Source organism: Neovison vison, chromosome 2 (genome assembly GCF_020171115.1).
Source record: "Neovison vison isolate M4711 chromosome 2, ASM_NN_V1, whole genome shotgun sequence".
NCBI classification, from domain to species: Eukaryota; Metazoa; Chordata; class Mammalia; order Carnivora; family Mustelidae; genus Neogale; species Neogale vison.
In genome coordinates, this window is record NC_058092.1 from 26,876,623 (window position 1) to 26,895,759 (window position 19,137).

General features: G+C 41.5%; 1 protein-coding gene across 3 annotated transcripts; it reads right to left on the reverse strand.

Annotated features, from left to right (window-relative positions):
* Positions 1-1,567: 1,567 nt before the first annotated feature.
* On the reverse strand, positions 1,568-18,830 carry SFPQ (splicing factor proline and glutamine rich). 3 transcript variants are annotated; one of them, XM_044237779.1, is made up of 13 exons: positions 17,941-18,830; positions 17,026-17,214; positions 16,164-16,465; positions 15,969-16,064; positions 14,885-15,081; positions 14,697-14,781; positions 14,239-14,356; positions 13,858-13,906; positions 13,656-13,777; positions 8,048-11,230; positions 4,804-4,851; positions 3,010-3,098; positions 1,568-1,658 (listed from the first exon to the last, which is right to left on the reverse strand). In XM_044237779.1, exons 1-10 carry the CDS (start codon positions 18,745-18,747, stop codon positions 11,093-11,095), a joined length of 2,103 nt encoding a protein of 700 aa, XP_044093714.1. In that variant the 5' UTR covers positions 18,748-18,830; the 3' UTR covers positions 1,568-1,658; positions 3,010-3,098; positions 4,804-4,851; positions 8,048-11,092. The 3 variants fall into 3 exon arrangements, with proteins under 3 accessions (XP_044093714.1, XP_044093715.1, XP_044093713.1); XM_044237780.1 differs by lacking the exon at positions 8,048-11,230; XM_044237778.1 differs by having other exon boundaries at positions 4,804-11,230.
* Positions 18,831-19,137: the final 307 nt, after the last annotated feature.

The following is a 19,137-nucleotide window of genomic DNA, read 5'->3' on the forward strand; positions in this document are numbered from 1 at the left end:
GCTGATAAATGGAAAAAAAAAAATGAATAGCCTATGAATATCAAGACTCTAGTGGTCTCAAAACATCTGCACTTTTAAAAAAATAAGGGTGCCCGGGTGGCTCAGTGGGTTAAGCCGGTCTTTGGCTCCAGTCATGGTCTCAGGGTCCTGGGGTTGAGCCCCACATCAGGCTCTGCCTACTTGAGATCAAATAAAATCTTTAAAAGAAATACTTAAGAAAACAAAAACCCCAAAACTGTACCTGCAAATTCTCACACTCCTTCCATTGAGGGATGGGGGTTATTTCCCCTCCCCATTAATCTCACTGGGACTAGGACTGTTTCTACCAAGTGTACAAGTGACAAACCTAGGTCAGAGAGGTCACGTCATGCAGCTTCCATCAGGGTTTCTTGGGAAGCTTACTCTGAGGGAAGGCAGCTGCCACCTAAGTTTGACTACCCTGGTATCTCACATCACAGAGATTATGACCCGAGCTGAAGGCAGACCCTTAACCAACTGAGCCACCAAGGAGCTCCAACTGCCAAGTCTTTAAATCCATGAACATGGGATTTTTTCCCCATAGGAACCTTGAATTTCTTCCCAGTCTTTTTCATGCTCAACCTCTTGGTAGTTTTTACGTGCTAGGCTTCCTCTTGCACAGATTTTCAAAGCAAATCCCATGGGAACAGTGACGGCTTTGGCTTTCAACTCTCTTCCTTTGTGCTTTTTCAAGTAACACTGAGCAAGATGTTCTAAATTCTGAGCTTCCTCTATTTAATTACAGCAAGCTAACAAGTTAAGAGCTTTCTGAAGTTCTGCACTCTAGGTAACATGGCCCACAGAGACAAATCAACAGAATTACCTTTTAAACATGTGCTTCATACCTTTTCCTGAATAAATGCTTAATTAAGCTGGTGCCAAACAACCCTTTGACTAAACTTGTCAAGTTTCAACAAAATAACTAGAGTGAAGGAAGAAAAGATTTTACTTCCAAATTTCTTTGTTGAGCCGATTTTACAGTCGATTCCAACAATCCTTCCCTTCCACTTCTATTCAAAGAATCTACTCATAGTTCCCACTGTATATGAAATTCCAATTCATTTTAACTTCAAGAAATTGCTACTCAGGGTAACCCAAACATGATTATTTGGCAAGATGGAATTCTAATTCTGTCTGTGCTTCTTTGTGAAGTAATGTCAATACTCTATAACCATCATATGACAATTCTTTGGGGAAATACAAAAGCAGGATACAAAATGGTATTATGACTGAAGCCCAATCAAGGAGGGGCATGTAGTTAAAATTGCTGTATTTCATTACATGCTGATTTTAGGAATAAAACCTATAAAGAATCAAGGCAATTATAAAATATTGATGGCTTTATCAGTTAAGTTAGGACAAGAGCCAAGGAAGGGCCATCAGGCTGATCAGTAATTAATGTTGAAGCAGCTCGGCCAGAAAGCCCGAGTCCTGAATCACCATGTTCCATGCCCATGTTACCTAAAAACAAGGTGATGACATATAAAGAAAATATTACAAACAAAAAGTCCTACTTAAACACAAAAAGCAAAACAAATAAAAAGCACAATCTGATTTAAAAATGTCTTTATTAACAATTAGGCTGCTCATTCCTCTTTGCCCTGTTCTTCATTGGTTTTCTGGACAGAGTTCACCTGATCCTGCCAATTAAAAGAAACAATTACTCCAAAAGATGTTAAGAATCAGAGGTGTCAAACACTCACCGTTTAGCACTAGCCAAGTAAACTTTTTAATATCAAAGTAATATTAATCAAGAAATGGGGTATTAACAGTACTTAATGATCATTAAGTATTGTTAATCTTAAGTATTAACAGTACTTACAGATCATTAAGTACTATATAGTTAAGGATTAAGATGCAGATTATTTTACCACCAGCCTTTGTCACCAGCTAGTTGATTCACCTTTAATTCCATTTATTAGAACTTTAGTTGCAACCCCTGAGAAGGGAGATCTCTTAAGATGCTCCACTACCTGGCACCTCCCCTAGGTTTAAAATCCAGTCAATTAACTTAACACTATTTCTACCTTACTCTTAAATGATTATGACAGCCCTTTAACTGAGCTATAATCGAACTATATCCATTTGTATTAGATGATGAGACACCAGGCTACTGTCTACCTACTATTTTTTTTTTGTAAACTCTTGGCACGCAGCCCTGTCCCTTTGTTTACATACAGTCTATGACTGCTTTCCCAGCTACAACAGAACTGAGTTGCCCTTTAAAACTGCCAACCTTTCTAGGACATCATCAGCTCTAGATGACCCCATCTTATAAGTATTTGGTTAAAAAATAGGCAATTTCCAATTTTCCAAACCTTCTCTTTTGCACAGTTCTATGTATGGACGCAAACAAACTCCTACAGAAAACTAAAGTCCCTTTTCTTTTTTTTAAAGATTTTATTTATTTGACAGAGACAAGAGAGAGTGGGAACACAAGCAGTAGTGGGAGAGAGAGAAGTAGGCCTCCCACTGAGCAGGGAGCCCGACATGGGGCTTGATCCCAGGACCCTGAGATCTTGACCTGAGCTGAAGGCAGATGCTTCACGACTAAGCCACCCAGGCACACCCCCCCCTTTAAAAGATTTTATTTACTTGACAGAAACACAGCAGAAGAGGGAAATGAAGCAGGGGGAGTGGGAGATGGAGAAGCAGGCTTCCCACTGGGCAGGAGCCCAAGATGGGGCTTGATCCCAGGACCCTAGAATCATGACCCGAGGCAGAGGCAGTCGCGTTAACGACTGAGCCACCCAGGAGTCCCTACAGTCCCTGTTTTTCTGAGGGTTGAGGCAAACTAACAACAATGCCTACAGCCTCAAGACGGCTATTAAAAGGACTGTAAATATTTTTAGTAGTATAAAAACAACATTACTCCCTACAGTTTTAACACAGAGTAAATTAAAATTAAATATTCACACACAAGTAATTAGGTCTGTAACACCCAAGAGTTCTTCTGAAAGGAGTTTACAGAATAAGAAACATTCAACTTACCTACAGAGTTCCTCAGTCTTATATAGGCTGTGGCTTTCCTTCTTGGTTCACATTGTGTGATGTCGTCTTGAGACTAATAGCTTATCCACCTATCATTAAAAATATCATCTTATTAAAATAACATGTATAACATACTACATTTTCATTAACTATAGTGTGTACATCTTTTTCTCAAGATCACCAAGAGGCCCATTTTGGGGCCCACCCAATCAGTGGTTTTTTTCTTTTGTTTTGCTTTGTTATTGCTTAGAAAAGACCTGGTCTGCACTACAGTTACAGTCTTCTAAATTTCCTCACACACACTCAGGATTTTTCCTCCTATCCAAGACTGGACTAATCTCTAAGTAAAAGAGAATTTTCTTTCTTTTGACAGACAGAGATCACAAGTAGGCAGAGAGGCAGGCAGAGATGGGGGTGGGGTGGCGGTGGAGGTTGGGGGTGGAGCAGGCTCCCCGCTGAGCAGAGAGCCCCATGTAGGGCTTGATCCCAGGACCCTGGGATCATGAACCGAGCTGAAGGCAGAGGCTTTAATCCACTGAGCCACCCAAACACCCCACTAAAAGATAATCTTAAGGGAGATTCTGAATGGGTCAAGAGTGGAATTTAGAGTTCTAAAAATATGGCAATTTTCCACTAATTCAAGCTGGTTTCCCTTTACACAATCTTGTATCTCTATTATTTTTGGATTTATTTATTTATCGGACACAGAGAATGCACAAGCAGGGGGAGCAGCAGGCAGGAGAGAGAGAAGCAGGCTCCCTACTGAGGAGGGAGCCCAATGTGGGGCTCAATCCCAGGACCCTGAAATCACGACCCAAGCCAAAGGCAGACATTTAACCAACCAATCCTGTATCTTTTCTTAAAACTAAAACATAAAACATAAAACACAATAGTCTATTAGTTTTAGGTATACAACACAGCTTCATCCATGTACCTTCTGACAACTCGTCTATCGTCTGACACTTTAATAAAATAGTCCCCACTTTCTCAAGCTCACACACCCAATTTTTTAAAAAATTTACTTGAGAGACAGCGTAAGTGCATAAGAGAACATAAGCAGGGTGAGGCAGAGAGAGAGAGAGAGAGAGAGAGAGAGAAGCAGGCAGAGAGAGCCTGATGCAGGTCTTGAACTCAGGACCCCAGGATCATGACCTGAACCATGGGCAGATACTTGACTTAGCCACCCAGATGGCCCCCGCATGTTGTTTTCAAAAACCAGAACACAGGGACGCCTGGGTGGCGTTGGTTAAGCAGCTGCCTTCGGCTCAGGTCATGATCCCAGGGTCCTGGGATCCAGTCCCACATCGGGCTCCTTGCTCGGCGGGAGTCTGCTTCTCCCTCTGCCTCTGCCTGCCTCTTTGTCGGCCTGTGCTCGCTTTCTCTCCCTCTGTCTCTGACAAATAAATAAATAAAATCTTTAAAACAAAAACAAAAACACAACACATGAGTATTGTCTCAGAAGTAAACATCTTAAAAAATCAAATACATTTGGGGCGCCTGGGTAACTCAGCCGTTAAGCGGCTGCCTTTTGCTCAGGTCATGATCCCAGGGTCCTGGGATCAAGCCCCACACTGGGCTCCCTACTCAGCAGGGAGTAGGGAGCTCCCACTAGCCCCCAACCCCACTTGTGTTCCCTCTCTTGCTGCGTGTCAAATAAATAAGATCTTAAAAAACAAAACAAAACAAAAACCCCAAACACGTCTCACCCCACATAGCTAAATCACATTGTTTAACCTTTGTTAACATATCACACTCAAAAGTCTTCTACAGGTTAGGACTTCTAAGGAAACTTACTTGAAGTGAGTGAGTACTCCAGTATCAGCCAACCTCAATCATTCTTACCTAAAGAATAATAAGAGAAAGTTAATATAAAAGACAAGGGTATAAAGGTTTGAAAATGCTAGTTAACTTTAAAATTTAGAGAGTAAAATTCCAGAGACAAAGATTAGGGGCAAGTTACAGCATTTAAAAAAAAACCAAAAAAAGAAAAAAAAAAAAGAAAAGAAAAAAGGAAAAAAAAACAAAACAAAAAAAGAAAACAGGAAGAAACTTGATGGGGGGAAAAAATCTAAAATTATTTTTATGTAAAGTAATAAAGTAGACAGCTCAATTCAAAGAATAAAAACTGTATCTTATTTAAAATACAAAAGCCTATCTGCTATTTTCACCAGTCTGAGCAATCAAGTTTGACTGCAACCCAAAATATACTATCCCTTATGTGAAGGTATGTGACAACGTTTACCTTACCAATGAGTTTTAACATCAGCTCTCTTTTCATATGAAAGCACGTACCCTGCTCCCCATTCAAGTATGTCTTCCAGTCTCAGGTGGACTGACCACCTGCAGCAGGAGTCCTCCAAGAGTGCCCTCCCCCATCCACAGTACACAACAATGCAGTTGTTATCCTGCAATCCTCTGTATTTGCCTCGTTCTTTCCCTCCAAGTCCTCACTGAGTTTTCAGTTAGGGCAGGGAAGCTAGGCCTTATTCGGGACAGCAAGGAACCTGAGTTTTTCTGAGGGAGAAAACATTCACCTTCACTATATGCCTGGCAGGGCCACGGTGCACAAAAACCAGAAAGATCAGCCTTAATTCAAGTTCCAGGTTTTTCTTCCTCCCTGATTATCAGTTACTGCCACGGGGATTTAAAAAAAAAGCTCCCTGTTGCACATGTACCATCCATAAGGGATACTATATCGTTTGCATTCTCCCCCATTCTCCAGATTATCCTATCCTGCATCCAGCCCCCTTCTCACCCTCCAAATAAAATCTTTTCAGCACTGGTGTTCAAAAGCAACATTTTTATGGTTGATGGTTTACCAACTGTGAGATTTCCACAGTTGAGTCTTAAAAATTGCCAATCATTATCTAGCAGCAATGACAGATGATTAGGAACAGTCAAATCCTCAGAATTCTTTCCCTAATAGGCAGCCATTTGAGAACTGCACTAGCTGACAGAACACTGAAACATTATCAGCTAAAGCCAAAACCAAATAAAGGCCCAGAACAAACATCCTGGCTCTCTCAAACCTGTCCAAAATCATTAAGGGAAAGGCAGTAAATGCAGGACTGTGGATCATGTCACTGCAGCTGACAATGATTAACAATAGGAGACATGCAACCCCCATTTAGGTTAAAAGTCCAAACTAGTCACACGCATCTCTTCTCTAGGGGAAAAAAATGAGACTATTATGCATTCTTTGTAGGTTTTGCAACCTGTGTGAAGAGCACCCATTCCATTTCTTTCATCTTTCAGAAAGCACCGGTATCTGTTCCAAGGGCCTAACAGTACGAAAATGCATTCTGGCATCACACCTCTGAACCTTAGACCATTCTCATTAAAAAGAATAATTTTGGTTTGTAGCAAGAAAAGACTATGAAATACAATGCAAGCACCTCGGTATAGTGTTGTTACTGCAACCCATTTATTCCCAGCTTTTTGAGTGAGTGAGACCCTCTACACTAAGATTCACAAATTATAGCTACATACAAATCGAAACTAGTAAGAATCGACTTAAGTCACAGGTTTCTCACTTCAAAGTGCAAAAACCTATTCATCTTGAAATAAGCAGAAATGAAGCAAAATTAACCGCCCTCCCCAGTAATGTTCCTCAAGTCCATAGATTATAACAAGTATGTTCTCTCAAAATTGTTACTGGCTATTAGGAAATAAACCTGAGCTTTTATTTCTAAGCACTCGAATCACTAAATCACGGCAGCAAGTGTTGGCCACCGATTTAATGAATTATGCCACAGGAAAACCCCATCAGGGTTGTATGTCAATTTAGTGACACTCTCGTCACTAATACTGAGCATTATGTTTGCACTGCATTGTACTATCAATATAGAACTAAACTAGTCACCATTTGCTTTTTTAACAGGAGAGTCAAGTTATTTGTTTGAACAGACTACATATTAAGTACCAATTTGTCCCCACCTTGTGAATTGCTTGCCAAAGAACAAGCCATTTTTCTTGATAGAGTGGAAGAAAATTCTCATAGTCATGAAGAGTTTTCACCGGCATTTATGCAAAGTAAACCGAACTTTCCAGTTACAGAGCAGAAAGCATTATACATGATAGCTGTTTCTCATGCATGCTATCTAAAAACCAGCTCAGAGACCAAAGTTAAGTTGAATTGAGGTCTGGAACAACAGTTGATGCAAAGCTTACAAAGCTTAAGTCCTAAGCAACAAAAGAAGGTGCTTTTGAAGACTTTTCTTTTTCTTGGGTGAACATTTTGGATTATATAACATCACATCCCTAAAGCTAATAAGGGAACCAAATTTGAAAAGCTACTCTGAACATGTGCAGTTATCCTACAGAATACGACGAAGGCTTAGGATTGGGAAATGATTCCCAACATGTGTTCAACTGCAGGCAAATCAACATGCCACACCACTTTCCCCCAGGTTTAGAGCAGAGAAATATTTAGATAAGTCACATAACTTGAACTATACACATTAGATTCCCACCTAAGCCCACATTAGTAACAAAGGTATTCCCATGAAGCCCATTAAAAAAAAAAAATTTTAATCACATTACAAAAAAAAAACTGTACTTTGTCTTAATTCACTCAACCTACAGAAATTACCGAGATTGCATTCTGAAATCGATATTGCTGACCTATGAGGTCAGTTTGCTACAACAGAGACTCAGTATCACATGCTATACAGTAGTGTCAATATGCTTAAAAGCACTCTACTTCCCAAGTATGGTTTGATTCCCTCTCCCCCACACCACTGATATGCTCCAGGTTCTCTTCAGTTACAATGCAACTAAAGGAAACCACGCAACTGAATCAGACATACCAAAGAATCAAGTTTGCACTTTTTATCTGAGAACTGCAACAGCACTGAATTCTGCCTGACAAATTACAGCTCTAAGCCCAAACCCACGCAGTTTTGATAGAAACTAGCTTTACCATACAAGTGTTAGGTGCTGCACTGCAATTTCATTGTCAGAAGTGTGATGTCAGAATGCCCACTGAATAAAAGTACATAGCAAGTCACCAAGTTAGATTATATTGCTTGTTACCTACCTGTATGCAGTCGGCAATGAGAATCTTGGAGCAAGCAGGAATACTACATCCGGGTCCTAATGTCCATTGCCATTTGCGGTACTACGTTCCTCACAGTTACGCACTGCAGAAATGCTGGCTAAACGCAGTTATGTAGCAGGCCACTACTTTAATAGTGCATAATCGCAGTCCAAGAACACCAGAAAACATTCCGCCACAACAGAGTGGCGCCCAAGAAAAGCCAAGTATCTAAATTTTTGTCTGCCATAATATGCCACTTATAAAAAATTGCACAGGCGTACCGTTACAATTTCCCAAATTATTATCTGTTTATATTAGTGGTATAATACATCTATAAAGAGTGGTGGGGTTTATAGTACTTCTACTTAGGAGTTTAATTAGTGTTCTAAGCCAAGAGGATTAGGGTTTCACTAAATGTGAGCCATTGGGTTAATCTTAGAAGGTACCTACTAAAAACACTGGGGTCTCTTAGAGAATGCAATTTCTTAAGATTAGGAGTAATAAGCTTAAAACGATCAGTATTCCTCTTAACACAAAATTATGAGAGAAAGTAGAGGAGAGGAAATGGGGGCAGGTGGTTACTTTAAATGAGAAAAATTACTAAAATACTTCAAAGGTACTACACTCCCTTTCCCACCCCACATTTCATTATCAGCTTTTAGGAAATTCCTTTTTAAGATGATTTCAATTCACATTAGTCTAAAAACTATCATATGCATTCCAAGACTTATTGAAAGTCTATTTGAGTAGCTTACAACCCTTGGTACACTGCTGTTTCAGTGATGAAAGGCAAAACTTCGTTGGAACTAAGCAACATTATTTGCTAAACGACGTTTAGCAATTCTACAGCCCACAGTAAGGCTATCAAAGCCACAACTTTCAGGAGATTATCCATTAGCATCCTTCACCACTCTTCAAAGGTACAGTACTAACAAAAGCTTATTTTAGGGGTCTGTGCCAGCATCCCTTATAAAGAAAGGCATGTAATCTGAAAAATAAACTGAAACATTAATTTTATAGGCAGATTTTCCCACTTCCCCACCAGCCCCCGCCCACACACATTCAAGTTCACCCTCTGTGGGTGTCCCATGAACACCCCTTATGTTATCATTAGTGGAGTCCCTACCATACAATTCAATCAGATTGTAATGGATTCCTTTCAAATCCACAACCCTTGTTTCCATACAGATAACCTCATACATATCACCAATTGATGACTTAGGACAAAACTTCCTTATTGATAGAATAGTGGTAGGTAGAACTACTACCCATTTCCAAATGTCTTGGTGAAGAAATGATGATTTTCTAAGGAGACTCTCTTCCTTAATTAGCACACCATGTACCTGTCAGTCACACAAGAAGAACTGGGTGACACGCCTATAATTATATTCCCCTAGTGTTTTTAGTATTATCCAGTTTCCTATGCACAAAGTGCTCAACTGTTTCAACAATAGGTTTCCCTTTGTACTCAGGCACAATACTAAACTTCAGCATTTTAACCAAGATTTGATTTAGAATTTTACTTTTGCCAATTAGCACCAAGAACAGAGGTGAAAAAGAGGAAGACACATTCCATAGTGAGAGCTCTGTTATGTACAAATTTGAATGGAAACGTAACTAAGAACAAGCCAAACTGTTCGTTACTTTACCTACTTTTAGGAAACTTCCTCTGCTAACATATATGCACTGGGAAAACAGGTTCCCGTTGTACTAACAGACAACAGTAACGATCTACTTTAATAAAAGTCAAAATGTCTTTCCTAATGGAAGGAGATTCAATGAAGTTGACAATCAACTGACAACACCATCGAAACACTCCAAAACTTTATGGTGGGAAGAAGGGCTATTTGTACTGTGTAGCATAAGCAACTCTCTCCAGAATTAGTGCTACATCGAAAGTAAACTATGGAAAAACATGTTAACAAATATTTTACAGTAAGAATTATTATCTGCAACCCTATTTGTCATTAACAGTCACCACTAGTTCTTAGACAAGAGAACAAGTAGATTGTTACAGTCCTACAGATTTTGCCCACCAGCAGTAGCACAAGGAGATGTAAAAAGTTACAGAGTACAAATGCATACATAGCTAAAGCTACTTTATGGTTACTACGCTTCTTACTTTCCAGTTGCATTTTTCAGACTAAACCCCATCTTCATAAATCACTTGAAGTAATACATGAAAAGGCTTCATGTTTAACAATCTTTAATTCAAATGTGAAAGTTCAATACAAGCCGTATGTAGGGCTTGGGACTTGTTCTTTTAAAAACAAGAATGGAGAAATGCAACAGAATGATCTTTCCACTTTTTCTTCAGAAACTTTCAAGGAAAGGATAGATCATAGGGCCATAAAGATCCATTTAGTCATACCCACTTTCTCTCCCTACCAATAGTCTTTCACCCATTCCATCATCTTAATACACATTCCCGAAGGAAGATTTACAGTTCAGCTTGCTTACATAACCATTTAAAAATACTTAGCACCAGCTTGCTTCCTATAATGCCAAACAAATCAAATCATGAAACTACTTCAATATGCATTTCTTCTTTTTAAAACAAGGGGGTACTTGTTTGTAGAAAGCAATACTTAGCCTACAGATACATTTCCCAGAAACGGCAGGTGCCATTTGAAGGCCTAGACACGCTCATGCTTTCAAAGTGGAATACCTAGCCTAATGTGCATAGAAGCATGAATGGCAAAGTTAAAGATCAATATTATAACTATTTTTTCTATTTATTTGAAGCACAGTAAAAAAAAAATTGGTACACTTTGGAAATTCAGTGGCACAAGGTACACTGCCATAACTTGAGGGACATTATACAGTTAAAAAAAAAAAGTAAATAAAAAGAAAAAAAAATTCCCGTTTGAAACACTGCATTACATAATTTTACCTGCCCAAACAGACCATTTACAAATATTAGGTCAATAAACTGCTAACATCCATAAAAAGGTAGCTTTCTTACTAAAATGCAAGAATTTAAAAGATTGGTATCTAAACAAGAAAAGACAAAAACAAACTGGAATGAAAACCTAGGTATCACATCTAAAATCGGGGCTTTTTGTTTGGGCCTTCATACTCTTCTCTCCCTCTACCATATCCTGCTGGAGTTCCAGGCCCCATTCCTCTAGGACCCTGTCCACCCACAGGTCCCGCACCTCCCTGCCCAAAGCGCTCAGTACGCTATTGGAACAGTAAATTAACAGTTCATTATATGTAGTTGATGTCCATGTGTGTTAAGTAAATATTTTAGAAGGTTCCGTAGTCAACGTTCGTCGATACAATCACCAATGAGTCGATCCACAGGTACCGGGAACATAGAAAGGAAAAAAGGGTAATTTGAAAATTAGTTTACGATAATACATGCCTTGTGGTATGTTCCCACTTGAGCCATTCTCATACACCTGTTTCAAAGAATAGGTCTTCCCTGTAGTGCTAAAAAATTTAAGAATTAGTGCAGATGTGAAAACCCATTCCAAAATGAGTTTTAAGAAATTTCACATCAGATTAACCCACTGGAAAAGCTTGCAAACTTCTCACTTTCAAGGTCTGAACAGGAAATTTATTTTCCAAGTAAGCCTAACAAGCCCAACCAGACAGATTCAATGCACTCAATGAAGTGACAAAGACCTACTCACCAGTTAGTGGCATGAGCTGCGTAAGAAACCTTGTGCTTTTCAAGATCTTAAGACACATCTGCTAACTTGCAGAAATCTTAAAAGGTTCAAAGTTTTAATAAAATGCTACCAGACTACAAAAAGAAAAAGCATAAAAGACTAACAGATATAGTCACTTAACCGGCACAGTAACTTCATTAAAAAGTATTGCCATATTCGCACAGGTATACCACCTTCAGAACCATCACTACATAACCAGAGACAATTATGTTCCCAGTAGTCTGTGTTGCTGCATTGAATATACAGCCCACCCCCACACCGGCCCAGCTTTTTCTTCAGGTCTTTCAAAGTCCACTGGTTAGCTAGGATTCCACGTTTTGGCTTTCTCTCCAACAACTAAACACCAAGCTCAAGTAACTGCAATAAAGCAGGATTTCAGGATTCCACCTAGTTTTAAGTACTTCTAATCTGAGAAACCTATATTCCCCAAACAGAAAAACCCTATAGATATGCAAAGCACAGAAGCCTCAACTATCTTTCAAATTCCATTCAGAATAAATTACTGAGAGCATCACTCCAAAAATGCAGGGGAGGGAGCATCAGGGTTTAACTGTTCCTATACATATTTCCAATAGGTTTCCTACTAAACACTACAGAACTACTTAAAAAACTAAATCTCAACCCTCTAAACTATTTCTCAAAATCCTAAAAATTTCAGGGTTTTAGCCCATTATGCTGTGTATCTCAAAAGCTCTAAGAAAATTTTTGGGTTTCACGATTATGTTATTACATCACCTTAAAACCCTATCTGTTACAAGGGACCTACAAAGAACCTTAATTGTGGGAACATCACGTCAAATTTGTTTTACAAATCTGATACAGACCTACAATCTACCTTTCAGAAAAGCATATAAACAAAAATGTTACCCACAGTATTTTTTAAAACTTAATTTAAAGAAAGCTAGTAACACTATGTTTTAACCCAACCAGGTATTTATGATTCTAATTCTCAAAAAACTTTATGGAGATTTTAAATAGACTAGGCCCCATACTAAATCCTTATACTCCTATATGTAAAATGAATCTAATAAGCTTCGTGCTGAAGCTTCCCTCCTTTGCCAAAAGTTTGCAGGTGAACCAATCAGATTCAGTTCAGTTGTGAAAATGCACTCTCCTCTAAACCCACCTCTAAATCCAATATTCAATTTTCCTACAATCTGTAAAGCCCTAACACAGCCACTCAGACCAACTCACTTGGTGGTTCTAAAGCATCCTGACAGGCTATCTGTACAGTTAAAATATGAAAGCATCAAGAAGGTTCAGATCAAATGCACACAACTAGTATGCTTAAAATTGTCAATGATTTTTGCTATCCTGTAGCAAAATAGAGATGTCAGTTTATTTTGGAAGGTGCACCTATTGACAGGCCCAACAAGTGGGAAACGACGAGTCAAAACAGTGAACAACTCCTTTTTCATGGGTAGAAACCACACCAAATATAGATCAAAGTCCTACACATCACTAGAACATGCCTAAAACTATAAACTACAAGTCTGATTCATACTTATGGCAAATATCAGCTTAAAGAATGACAGTTTGCCATTTGATTACTCTCACTTGGATGTAGAATAATCAGGTACATCATCTAACATTTAGAATTTGAATTTGCCATGTGCTAGAGTGCAAAAGTACACAAGCAATATAATAGAAAGCACCTATGTCTACTTATTGCCAAAGAGAACTCCAACATACTACTGACAGCATTGACTTCTTGCTGGCAACCATTTCTGTTTAGGTCACCACACACTGAGTTCTTCTATGTTGCCAAAGTACTCCTTGATATTATGATTTACGTGATAAGGGAACTAAAAAGAGGTCCAGTTACCTACTTAAAAAAGAAAAAAAAACCAAAAAACAAAAAACAAAACACACACACGTAAGTTGTGAAAAATGAGAATTTCCTTCGTATTACGTCATACAGGATACATTACCATGTCGCTTCCCATCATGGAACCACTCATGGTTGCTGGTGGGACTCCAGGATTAGCTTCATAACCTATGCCACCTCCACCACCTAGAGGTGGAAATTTCTGGCCTCCTGAACCATAGGGATCTAGGAAACAAAAATGCTGGTTACGACTCAACCAGGACACTGCTCTCTAATGGTACTGCTAATTTGATTCTCCTGCTTACCTCCCATGTTCATTGCTCCTCCACCACCCATTCTCATGTCTCTTTCTCTCTGCAAGAAAAAGAAATAAAAATGAACCCTTTCATACACCTGTACTATACCTAAAAAATTTCCAAAACTTAAAAATCAGTTAAGACTAAAACCAGTATTCTGAAACCAAATGTTGAGAACTCAATTATCAGAAAACCCGTAAGGCTTCTTCCCAACCAGTGAAATCTTTAGGCCCAGCCAAGAAAATAAAACTTAAAGGTGTATTAATCATAACACACTTGTATAAAGAACAGCCATCAAGTAAAATGTCATTTATTTGAGCAAAGTTTCATTTTAGGTACCTCCAAGTTTTGCAGACAACTCCAATTACATTTCAAAAGAATTTTACTTACTGGATCCATGTAGCCCATCCGGCTATAACTTTCCTCTCTTTGGCGTCTCATTTGTTCTTCCATTTCACGCTGACGAATCATCATCTCTTCTTCCCTTCTACGTCGTTCTTCTTCTTGCCTGGAAATATTCATCAAGCATATAAACTAAAGTGTCATACGCATCTTTTAAAAGCCAATTTAAAGAAAGCTAGTAATGTGCCTCAGGGCTTTACGAAGTCTAGATTACAGCAAACACACATGAAAGCGTGGAATGTAGAAGAGACTTAGAAGCATTCTGGCAAAGAAAACAGACGTCATCAATCAAAACCTTACATTCTACTCCAACTTTGTGTTAAACCAACACTGACCAGTATGTAACCTCTCTGTAGTCCATCAGACTCGCCTGCAAAATTTAGGTCCATCTTTTCCTCTAAATGTTAATCCAGAAGCAAAGGCTTATTAGCTTAACAAAATTTTACCTTAGTTGCATTTCTTTACGTTTCTGCATTTCTTGATTGTGAAGTTCTTCCATGCGTCTTAATTCTTCCTGGCGTCTCATCAGATCTGAACATTAGAAAATTGTTTTGAATTCACGTCAATGGGACTATAAAAAAATTTCAAAAACCAATTGATCCCATCAGTGAAATTTACACAAAAGGGTCTTTACCTTGACGCAGAAGATTTGCCTGATGCTCATGATAGGCATCTTCCATTTCACTTTCCAATTTGTCTTTTGCATCTTTCATGTTTTTTTCAACTTGTTCCCTTTGCTGTTTTTCCATTTCATCCAGGGATTTCCATCGCTGAGAATATTCATACTCAAATGTGCCATGCTGGGCAAAACGAGGCGGCGTTTCTCTCTCCCTGACAGTATTTAAACATGAACCAGTTTGTGACACACATAAGAGATACTACCTGATTGCCCTAAAAACACAGATGTCCCCCCCACCCCGGCCTATCACATGTAAGAAATCCTAAAAGGCAACAGCCCCCTTGGTTCATGTAAAATAGCCTACATTAAAAATGGCATGTTCCAGGGCCAGCTGCTTGGCTCATTCTGACTCTTGATTTTGGCTCAGGCCATGAGAGTGAGCCCTGCCTCAGAAGTCTACTTAAGATTCTCTCCTTCTAACTCCCACCCACGGCCATGCCACATGTACCTGGCCATGCTAATAAACAAATCTTCACAAAGTAATAAATAACAGATCCCAGGACAATAAATCCTGGGAGATAAATCCCACCTTCCTCATTTCCTAATTTTATTTCCTCTAACCAAATTCCTATTCAAGGACTATTTTTTTTCAAAAGATTTTATTGATTTATTTGTCAGAGAGACAGCACAAGCAGGCAGAGTGGCAGGCAGAGAGAGAAGCAGGCTCCCTGCTGGACAGGGAGCCCCATGCGGGACTTGATCTCAGAACACGGGGATCATGACCTGAGCCAAAGGCAGCAGCTTAATCTACTGAGCCACCCAGGCATCCCTCAAGAACTGTTTTTTTAATCCTTAAAAAGATAGGTATTCATCATGCAGTTGTTCAAAGACCAAACAAAACTGCATATAAAACGTTCCTATCTCAGCAACAAACATTAAGCATTTGACGATCTCTGCTTCAAAACCTCTAAATTTCCTTACCCTTATATTTCTATCAAGCACATGCATTCAAAGAATTTCTCATTCTCTAAACAAAACTGAAAAACTACTACAAGTTCTCATCTGCAATTAAAAATTGCTCAGATTAAATCAATCTTACTTTTGATACATTGGATTCTTCTGTGCAAGTTTTTCAGGAAGGCCATCTTCATCATCTAATTGTTCAAGTGGTTCCACAATGACTGGACGAGGAGTTCTAGTAACAGAAATGGTTCCATCTTAACTGCTTTCAGTTTTATCCCAACTTCCTCATCCAAGTTAATAAATAAAATTTAGTATAAGCATATGAACTTACGTTGTCAGTAAGAAAACACCTTCACTGCATCTTTCAAAGGCTTTTCTTGCTGCTGGTTTAGAAGCAAATTCAACAATGCCTTTCCCTGTAGATCTCCCACGATCATCCACAATTACAACAGCCCTTTCAATAGGACCAAATTGGCTAAAGGCTTCTTCCAACAGTTCATTGGAAACGTAAGGTGAAAGATTTCGAACGGAGAGAGCGGCAGCGTGTGTGGCAAAACGAACCCGAAGCTGTCTACCTCTCATGGGTGTATCATCAAGTTCAGCTTTGGCAATTTCAGCCAATGCCCTAGATTCCTGAAAGTATCAGACATACTCATGTTAATATAACTTCCAACATCAGTTAACATCCACTCTAGAACTGTCAAAAGCTTAACTCCCTTCCCTTTCTCCAGCTTAGCTCAAGATCCGCAGGCAGCTCTCCCTGACACCACCCAGGGTAGGTAAAGGTCTTACCCACCCACTCCTGTCTTTTCCTTTTTTTTAAAAGATTTTATTTATTTGTTTGACAGAGAGAAATCACAAGTAGATGGAGAGGCAGGCAGAGAAAGAGAAGCAGGCTCCCTGCTGAGCAGAGAGCCCGATGTGGGACTCGATCCCAGGACCCTGAGATCATGACCAGAGCCGAAGGCAGCGGCTTAACCCACTGAGCCACCCAGGCGCCCCTCCTGTCTTTTCTTAGTACCAACAATTATTCATAATACAACAGGTGCACCTTTTTTTGTAAATAACGATGAAAATTTTAAAGACCAACTTACTGCTGTTGGCTTGAACACTAGAGTTTGCAGTAGCAAAAAACAAGGGAAAACCCCTGAAAATCCCTCTAAATCCACATTAAAAAGAGAAAAAAAACTCACAAGTTTAATAAACCCAAATCCTTTGCCTTTATTGATAAAAACTTCTCCTGGTTCTCCATATTTAGCGAAAAGTCTTTTGAATTCATCCTCTGTGATATCAGCAGGTAGATTCCCAACAAACAACCGACAACGCTGAGTGTAAGTTTTCTCTCCAGGCCTCCTCAAGAGAGACAAGTTGGCTTTAAATCCCTAATGAAAAAGGAAGGAAATTTTCAGAAACCAATGAATGACCTTAATAAGTAGAAAAATCCGGTAATAATGTTCACTTTCCCAGAGTGGGTAATACTACCAATCGCGTTGCTTTTCTGTTCCATTTATAGTCAAAGTCAAGATTCCGTATCTGAGGGATTTCCAACGTATTAACTATCATCAAACAGCCCAAACCATCCAAAACACTCGAAAATAGACCTACAGCCCTCTCCAAACTCGACTCTACACAATCAACATCAGCTGTATATATTAAGTATTCCTGGCAAACCTAAATCGTAGCATTAACACATTAAGTTAAAATGGCCACCAACTATTAAGTGAAAAAAAAAAAAAAAATGCAATGAAAATCCTGCTATCACCCGTACCTTTGTGCCTGCGCTTTTAAGGTCTCCCCCGACCTGGCCAACCCTGCATTTCACGCTCTACTCCGTCCCCAAGATCCTCTGTTTTTAACAGGGCCGAGCACAGCTTCTCATCGCTGCCTCCTCAGGCCACCCACCCTCGGTCCTCAGCCAGCCCTAAGACTAGCCTGGGGCCAGGAAGAGGACCCACGCCTTCCGCCCCTCGCTCCCGCAGCGGCCCCGCCCTCCGCCGCCCGCGCGCACGCGCCTTCCGGTCTCCGACAAAATGGAGGCCGGGAAGGGAAAGAGGAGGGGGCCGCCGCCATCTTAGAGAAACCGACGCGTAGCTCCGGGAGACACTCACCTCTGAGTCGGAGATCTTCTCCTCGCTGCGGCCGCCTGGCCCGCCAGGCGGGGGGCCCTGGTGATGCTGCTGGTGGTAGGGCGGGTGGTGCTGCCGACCTCCGCGGGGCTCCCCGCCGCCTCGGTGCGGCGGCTTGGGGTGGCCGCCAGGAGTGCTTAGGCCCGGGCCACCGCCGGGCTTCGGCCCGCCTGGCATTTTGCCGCCTTTCGGGCCTCCGGGACCTGGGCCCTGCTTAGGCCCGGGGCCTGGGCCCCCTGTGGGTGGAGGCGGCGGGCCCCCGGTCTGAGGCGGGGTGGTGGGGACCCCGCTGCTCGGCGGCGCGGGCGGGGGCGCCCCAGGGGGCGCCGAGGTGACAGCGGGCGGCGGGGTCGGGGTGGGGCCCGGCCCCGTAGGGGCCCCGGAGGTCGGAGGAGTGGCAGGCGGTGCCGAGCCGGAGGCCGGCGGAGCGCTGCCCACTCCGGGAGCCGGGCCGGGTCCCTGAGGAACGACGGGCTTGGACGAGTCCTGTGGCGGCGGCGGCTGCTGATGCGGCGGCTGATGCGGTGGCGGCTGAAGCGGCGGCGGCTGCTGTGGTGGCGGCTGTTGCGGCGGTGGCTGCTGCTGTTGCTGATGCGGAGGCGGTGGCGGGATCGGGGGCTTGGGGCCACCCTGGCCCGGGCCGGGCCCCATGGGTCCGCGGTTCTGATTGAGGCCCATGCCGGGTGGCGGGGAGCGGAAGTCGTGGAGGCCGCCGCGGCCGCCGCCTCCTCCGCGCCGGTGGAAGCCGCCACCGCCACCGCCACGGCTCCGGAACCGGTCCCGAGACATGTCTGTGATCAAGGGGCGGTCGAGGCAGAAGCGGAGAAGACGCTCAGGGAACGTGGAGGCCACCTTGCTTCGCACAAGATGGCGGATGACACAGGCGGCGCGCCGCCTTTGTCCTCGTCTTATATAGACCAGCTGGTATGGCCCCGCCTACTTCTCGATCGGTAGCTCCAATAGCCAATTGCAAGTACGGTACTTGATGACACTAAGTTACGGAGCGCTTATCTTTCCGATTGGCTTCCGGATGAGAGGAGGGAGGTATAGGGGGAGGGGCTGAAGTTTCCAGTAGGCCAATGAACGGAAAAGGAGTTGGCTGTAGGCCACTGTGATTTGCTGTGAGAAATTTGAATGGGTTCGCCAGAGCAATTTTCCCTGATAGCCAGGGCCCTATCA